The sequence below is a fragment of the Neomonachus schauinslandi genome, chromosome 2 (assembly GCF_002201575.2).
Source record: "Neomonachus schauinslandi chromosome 2, ASM220157v2, whole genome shotgun sequence".
Lineage (NCBI taxonomy): Eukaryota > Metazoa > Chordata > Mammalia > Carnivora > Phocidae > Neomonachus > Neomonachus schauinslandi.
This window is the reverse complement of record NC_058404.1, coordinates 164,251,503-164,260,238: the sequence shown is the minus strand read 5'-3', so window position 1 is coordinate 164,260,238 and position 8,736 is coordinate 164,251,503. Positions and strand designations below refer to the sequence as shown.

The 8,736-nt window shown below is 37.9% G+C and overlaps 1 protein-coding gene across 1 annotated transcript in view; it reads right to left on the bottom strand.

Annotated features, from left to right (window-relative positions):
• The window catches only part of CORIN (corin, serine peptidase), a 229,131-nt gene that overhangs the window by 69,265 nt on the left and 151,130 nt on the right, over nt 1-8,736 (bottom strand). The window contains exon 7 of the mRNA XM_021701616.1: nt 2,266-2,373. Coding sequence (XP_021557291.1) covers nt 2,266-2,373 — 108 coding nt within the window. The remainder of the gene's footprint in view (nt 1-2,265; nt 2,374-8,736) is intronic.

The window sequence follows — 8,736 nt, the reverse complement described above, 5'->3', positions numbered from 1 at the left end:
TATATATATATATATATATATATATATATATATATATATATATAATGGAACATTACTCAACCATCAGAAGGGATGAATACTTACCATTTACATCGATGTGGATGGAACTGGAGGGTATAATACTGAGCGAAATAAGTCAATCAGAGAAAGACAATTCCATAGTTTCACTCATATGTGGATATAAGCACAGAGGATCATAGTGGAAGGGAGGGAAAACTGAATGGGAAGTCATCAGAGAGGGAGACAACCATGAGAGGCTCTTAACTCTACGAAGCAAACTGAGGGTTGCTGGGGGGGGCAGAGGGGTAACTGGGTGATGGGCATTAAGGAGGGCACTTGATGTGATGAGCACTGGGTGTTATATGCAACTGATGAATTACTGAACACTACATCTGAAACTAATGATGTACTCTATGTTGGTTAATTGAATCTAAATTAAAAAAAATAAAATACTCTGGCTTCTCTTCAGATCGCATAAATCTTTCGCCTTTTAAATTAAAAAAAAAGATAAATAAATAAAAGATATGTGTGGATTCATGAATGACAGATTCAATACTGGGGAACTATTATGAGTATCCATGAATAATGCCACTGTCACTGACAGACTCACAGAGTGACCATGAATCTGAGAAGGCACATTGGAAGAATTAAGTAAGGTATATGGAAGATGGGAGTGCAGAGAAAAGAAGAAAGACACAATAGATGGGATGCCTGTGCAGAAACCAGAAGAACCAGCACATGCTCAGCCTGCTAATGATGGGCAGCTGGGGCAGAGACTGGTCTAAGGGAAAGTTGTAATTATTACCATTGCATAGGGCAAAATCACCCTAAGAGCGCACTTTGTGATATCCTACTATCTTCAGAGGAAATATGTTGAGTGGTAAGACCATTCTTTATCACACAGTAACTATACCCTGGCCCTCTCCACTGACCTGTCCAACTACCAAGCCTTCCACCCCGTTCCCCACATTCCCCCCCACCCCCGCTCTTTTCTCCAGTGATCTCACTGGTAAAAGGAGGGCTTGGATTAGATCATCTATAAGGCCTCTTCCAACTAGAAGGTCTGTGATGTATAAAATTAAAATGGCCTCTCACTCTTTGTCCCACAGTTATTCAGTCCCAGAAGGCAATCCGTATCTACCTAGTGACTTCTGGGATGATTTGTACATATACATATTTCCAAGATTTTTATGGATACAGTGAGAGGTAGTTGGACAGCTGCTTCTAGAAACAAGCTAGTTTCCCAGTATGCCATTTCTGAGACTTGCCACTCCAAGGCATTACTCTAATTCTTCCCCAACATCCACTTCAATATTCTCTAATTGCTAAATATTATTTCACACCTTTTTCCAGGGCACCTCCTCATCTTAGCTTGCCTTGTTGTTCATATTACAAAGTCATATTAATATTACATATTAAGATATAATGTGCTTGGCGGGAAGCCTTCTTCTCCCTCTCTCACTGCCCCCTGCTTGTGTTCCCTCTCTCACTGTGTCTCTCTCTGTCAAATAAATAAAATAAAATCTTTAAAAAAAAGATATAATGGACATAGAACAGTGTGTGTGTTTATGCTAAGTGAGATAAGTCAAAGAGAAAGACAAATACTGTGTGATAGCATTTATATGTGGAATCTTAAAAAGCCAAATTTGTAAAAACAGGGAGTAGAATAGTAGTTACCAGGGTCTGGGGTGGGGAATTAGGAAGATGTTTATAGGTATGAACGTGTAACTAGTAAATAAGTTCATTTTTTAAAAGATAAGATCAGATTGTGTACATAAAATAAATGTGCTTGTCCTAACCCTAGGTGTCAGTTCTACTGACGTTGTCCCTGCCATGCTTGGCAATCAACTAAAGGAGGGGTCTTTGGTTGCATATAATAAGGGCATCAGACACACGACAATATATGTGTCTGCAAAGTTTTGCTCAAGAGCTCAAAATCTAAACATGAGCCACTGGCTCTAACCAAAGAAGAAATAGAACACTCTCAAGGAGAAAAAATTACTAACATATTAACAACTGTTACCCATCTTTCCACTCTACTTCTTAAGCACTTCCTTATTATGACTTTATATAAGAAATATTACATTTACACATAAGACATGACTGAGACTAGTAATTGAAAAAACCTCCTCTTTCTAAAAATTAAGAAACCAACCATCTTGTCATTTAATCTTCTAATCACATTAACAAACAATGGGCTATGGGTTCTGGGTTACACATTTCTGTAACTTTCAATGAAAACCTTAGGGAGACAATGCTACTTACCACAGTTCTGCTCATCACTCAGGTCCCCGCAGTCATCGTATCCATCACACACAAGGCTGTAATTAAGGCACTTGCCCGTGTGACAGTGGAACATATTCTCACTGCAATCTGTACATAAGAGGAGCCACTGATGTGTCATCAGAGCAGAACAGGGTGTTGAAACAGTACTTCATTTAACAAAAGCATATCCTGGGAGGCAAATCATAATGGTAACCAGGTCCACATCTACTGTTGTACCAGTGAGGAGACTGTGGTACAGAGAGATCCAAGGTCTTGCTCAAGGTCACATAACAAGTGACTGCAGAGCCAGGACTAGGACCCTCTGGCTTCCAAGCCAATACTTCTATCACTGTCTGAAAGTCTTTATCTGAGATCCACTTTATGTTACCCGAAAGCTCCTTTATAGTCAACTATGAGCACAGGCACTCTCAACTCACCATAGTTCCTAATGAAGTTCATGTTCATACAGAATGAATGACTTTTAATAGAAGGTGAGCAGTTATTTTAAAATAAAAGTCTGGTTTTATCAATGATAAGCACAAACATAACTGAGAGAAAAAATTATTGAGATGATAAGGTTATTTTCACACAAAATCACTTAAGTCAATTGAGTGTTTCATAACAGGACCCTCAAGCAATACTGGACTAGATTACAGTGGCAAGATAAGACTAAGTGATATCTGACCTCAAGGAGCTTAAGGTTTTATATTGAAGTAAGCAACATGTGATGAAATTTTAATAAGATATTTCTTGTACTTGGGTAAACCAGATACTTGGGTCTCCTGGTTCTGCCATCTACCAGCTGTGGGAACTTAGGTGTATTAGTTAAAATCTATGAATCTTCAAATTGATTTATGAAATTAGGATAAGGTCAATTACTTAATAGGGTTTTGGGGAAGAGATTAATAAATGTGTGTAATGTAAATGAATATGTGTAAGATGCCAACACAATTCAATGGAAAAATAATACTCTTCAACAAATGGTGTTGGGACAATTGTAAAGTCTGGCTTTTACCTCAAAACTTACAAAAGATTATCTCAAAGTGGATCACGGACTTCAGTGTAAGAGCTAAAATTATAAAGCCTCAAGAAAAAAAAATAGGAAAAAAATCTTTTTGACCTTGGAAGAATTCTTGGATGTAACAAATTCTTAGCTACAACAACAAAAGCACAAGCAATTAAAAAATAGTAACAAATGGACTTTATTAAAGAAATATATTTGTGGGATGCCTGGGTGGCTCAGTAGGTTGAGCATTTGCCTTCGGCTCAGGTCATGATTTCAGGGTCTTGGGATCGAGTCCCTCATCTGGCTCCTTGCTCAGCAGGGAGCCTAATTCTCCCTCTGCCTGCCACTCCCCCTGCTTGTGCTCTCTCTCTGACAAATAAATAAATCTTAAAAAATATATATATTTGTGCCTCAAAAGATACTATTAAGAAAATGAAAAGACAAACCTCATACTGAAATAAGTATTGCAAATCATGTATCTGATAAAGGACTTACATCCAGAGTATACATAGAACTCCTACACTCAATAATAAGACAACTCAATTACAAGTACACAAAAGAGTTGAATAGAAAATATTCACAGAAGACATACAAATAGCTAATAAGCACGTAAAAAGGTGCTCAATATAATCAGTCATTAAGGAAATGCAAATTAAAACCACAATTAGGTACTATTACATATCCCCTAAGATGGCTATAATAATAATTTTTAAAAAACAAAAATACCAAGTATTGGCAAGGATTCTGAGAAACTGAAGCTCTCATATATAGTTGGTGGGGATGTAAAATAATAATGCCACCTTAGAAAGCAGTACAGTGGCTTTTCATAAAGTTAACTATAACCTTATCATACAATTTATGAATTCCATCCTTAGAAAGCTACCCAAGAGAAAGGAAATATACATCCACACAAAGACTTGTACATAAATGTTCATAGTAGCATTATTTATAATAGCCAAAGACTACAAACAGTCCAAATGTTCACCAGCTGGTGAATGAATAATCAAAATATAAAATACTGAAATGATGAAATACTATCCAGCCATTAAAAATATGACACTTTTGATATGTGTGACAGCATAGATGAACCTCAGAACCATTATGCTAAATAAAAGAAACCAGATACAAAGACTACACATTGTATGATCCATTTATGAAATTCCTGGAAAAAGAATACTTACAGAGACAGAAATCAGAGCAGTGGTTATCTGTGGCTGGAGGGTTGGGAGTGGGGACTGCCTACAAACAGGTGGGAGGGAAATTTGAGGGGCGATGAAGAAGTTCTAGAAATAGATTGCAATAATGGTCATACAAATCTATAAATTTACTAAAAATCAATGGGATAACATATGGTATGGATATTGTACTCAATAAAGCTTTAAAAAAGTTTTAAGTTAATATGTGTAAAGAAGCCTACATTTAATAGAAATGAGATTTCTTAATGTATTATCTTTTCTCTTATTTAAAGTAAATTAAGTTTAATGATCAATAGTCCAGTCTCCTAAATTCTAGCTGATTGTTTCTCCTCAAGCATAAGTCTGCATCTCACACGACTGGTGATGGGTACCTCTTCACTATAAACGTCCCAAACCCTATAATAATTCTTTATCAAAATTCTTGGGCATTGATCAGCTAAACTGTTAGCCACATACATCAAAATATTTACTTGTTACTTATATGAATTATAAATTTCTATTTCCTGAAGCATTCTTCTAAGAAGCTACTTAAATACTTTTAGAATCACATCACTTTAAAAGTGTAACAAGCCTTAGGGACCATCTGTTCAGTGCCTACATTAAACAGGGTGTGTATGTGAACAACATACACATACGTGTGCTACACATATGCTCACACTTATACACATGCAGAACTTTGTAAGTACTTTTAATTTTTTATTTCCCCCAGGCTGAATAATTTTAATCACAAGGATGACCATCATAAGGGAAAATAAAGAACTAAGTAGAGGTCCCAGTTTTCACCTCGACAGTACTATTTCCTCCCATTCAGCAGAGGGCGCTAACTCTCCACCCTGCACCCCACTGCCGCCAGGCAACTGCTGCACTCAGTGCTCCCTGAGTCAAGAAAGTTTACAACATTGGTTCTCCTGCCCACCGAGCAGGGTTGAGGAATTTGTGCATCAAAATATACACATTTCCTTGGGAAGTTTCAAAAGGTCTTTTTGATTTCTGTTTTGTTTTTTTTTCATCTAAACTACTCTTGTGGGAAATTTTGAATCAGTATGCTAGCATCAGCAATAACCAGGGCCTCAATCTGACCATCAGTGCAAAACTATTTGCGTTCCCCAGGGGAGGGGGTGGGGTGGAGGGGTGACATATTTTAAACCATATGAGTTAATTTTTTTTTTTTTTTTTGGGAGGGTGCTTTTTTTTTTTTTTTTTTTTTTTGATGGTAAGACTGGGGAATCAAATAGTCCTTTTAGAATCTGATTAACCTTTGAACACGCCAAAAATTTCTAAAGATTCATGCAACCCCTCTGTGAGGCCCATTCTGAAAACCTTGCTAATTCATATTAAAACACCTTGTTGTAGATATTTTTTAAATGAATGCTGTCATTTATTAAATTATTTCATCAAAATAAACATTTATTTCGTAAGTGGAGATGACTCAAGCATTTTTAAAAACTCCTTATTCACACAGGTGCAGATTCAACTTTCCATTATTATGGTTTACTTGTAAACACACAAAACCTTAACTGGAGGCACTGCACGGCAGAAATGAATAGCAAATAGCAAAGATCACAGTGCCTCCTTTTATTGGAATAAATGTTTATTTGAATTGAAGAGATGTCAGCACAATTTAGGGCCAACAAATCAAAATTTTCAAAAGCTTTTTGCTATGACTTTCTTGCTCAGTATAAGCATAATTTTACATAACCTAAGGTAGATGTTTTTCTAGATACAGATTTTTCTTCTTAATGAGTACCTGATGCAAAATGTTACTTCTGAAGTTCTTGCATGTTGATATTCATTTCAGTTTGGCATCTTACACTATTAACATTTTCCCCACTCAAGATTATCACTAAATTAAAGGAGACAACTAAAGAACAGAAAACCTTTTATCAAGAGCTTCATTCATTTAGCTCAGTCTCTATGAGTCTATAAACATAATTGTGTTGCCTCAACTCAAGATTCAAGTATGGAGGCTCAATTTCCACCCAGAGGCGCCCTCATTTTGAGATGACCAGAGAGTTACATGGTCTGCCCACTGTTGCCTAGCTCACTACAGTTACTCGGGTTTCTTGACTCCCTGGGTGCTTTTGACTATTGACTTCTAGCCCTGAAGGAAGACTTCTCCACAGCAGTACTACTGACAATTTGGAGTGGGTAATTCTTTATTGTGAGGACTGTCGTGTGCACTGTAGGATGTTGAACAGCATCTCTCGTCTCTACCCACTAAATGCCAGTAACACCTCGTCCAAACTCCACACTGTGACAATCAAGTATGTCTCCATACATTACAAAATGTCCCCTGGGGGGGCAAAACTGCCCTCACTTGTGAACCACTGAGTTAGCTTTTCTAAACATCACCTGTGTCCACGGCCTAGTTTTAGTCCCATCTTTCCATCAGCTTTCTCCACACCAATATAACTCCTCATAATCCTGCCCTCATCTATACTCAAAGGACTTACCACTCCTATCTTTTTGTTTATACCAATATTTTTCTTTGTGACATCTCCTCCATTATTTTTGCTCTGAAGTACCATATTCAATGATCTCCATGTTTATATGTTATTTCTCTGATTAGGCTCAAAGATTCATGAAGAAAGAAACCATGTCTTAACAGTCTTTATATTACCTGGGTATCTAGAACATGCTTCACATAGCAGGAATTCAAGAATATTCAATAGTTTTATCGATACCTGTAACGGATTGCTACTAAACAGAAGTGAATTTTCCAGACATCTGAAGCTTCCTCCTTTAGTGTAGAATGTAATATTCTCCTTTTTATTATTTTGATAGAAATATTTCTGGTATTTACTTGCATCCCTGCCTTAGTGAAAACAATATAGTAAATGCGGTCATTTTTAGTGATTCAGAAACATCACCTAGAATATCAGTTTTTATTTTGTGCTGTTTGGGTTGCCTTCTTTCTTTTTTTTTTTTTAAGATTTTATTTATTTGCGAGAGAGAATGAGAGACAGAGAGCATGAGAGGGAGGAGGGTCAGAGGGAGAAGCAGACTCCCTGCTGAGCAGGGAGCCCGATGTGGGACTCGATCCCGGGACTCCAGGATCATGACCTGAGCTGAAGGCAGTCGCCCAACCAACTGAGCCACCCAGGCGCCCCTGGGTTGCCTCCTTTCTAAAATAGCTTCATGTGGTGCTGGTTTTAAAAACTGTTGCAGATATTTGGGGCGCCTGGGTGGCTCAGTTGGTTATGCATCTGACTCTTGGTTTCAGCTCAGGTCATGATCTCAGGGTCATGAGATCCAGCCCCTCATCTGGCTCCACATTCAGCGGGGAGTCTGCTTCTCCCTCCCTCCCTCTCCCTCTGCTCCTTCCCCCCTAAAATAAATAAATAAAAATCTATTAAATAAATAAATAAATAAAGCTATTGTGGCTATTTTAGTGTTTGTTTCCTCTGCAAAATATCCCCTGACCTTTATCAGCTGTCCCTATGACTTCCAGTGGTCATCCTTTACAGCTTGGAGGTAAGAGGCACTGGGGAGGGGGGGATGGAGGTGAGGTAGGGGGTGTGTGGAAGGGAGGGGAGATGCGGTGAATAAGATTGCAATAACCACAACAGCACCATAAATCCTGGCACTCTTTCAGCATTATTGCATGTCAGACAGACAATGGTCTATGTGCTACATAGGCAAACGTTCGTTATTCTGCACAAGAGTTCTAGAGACAGCTACTGCTATTGTCTTATTTTACTGATGAGGATACGGAGGCCCAGAGAGATGGAGACTTGCCCAGGTTCACAGAAGCAGGAAATGGTAAAAAAGAGATAGGAACCCAGGCAGCCCGACTCAAGAGATTACAGGAGTAATCACTACACTTTGTGGTAATTAGTATAATTAATTGTACTTAGAATAAGTAGTTAACACAGCATAATTAGTATGTAGTATAATTAGTATAATACGTAGTATAATTATACTAAAATATAAGTCAACCAATTATACCCCAAATTCGAGCAAATGATTTCCAAAAGTATTTGACAGTGATTTCATGTGGCTTAGAATGTGTGGATTTCGTGGCAGCTCTTTTCTTTGTGATAACCATTTTCCTTGAAGCTGTTTTGTGACAGCGATTATTCATGTGCTAAGCACCAGCTATGTACCAGACACCATTCTAGAGCTGGTTGTAGAATCAAAAGATCATAGAATGTGAGTAACAAAAGACACACCAGACACCCTCTAGTCCAGTGGCCTCAAATCTGGCTGCATGTTAGAACTACCTGGGCAGTTTTGCAAAGGAAGCTGGGCTCCAACTCTACAACAACT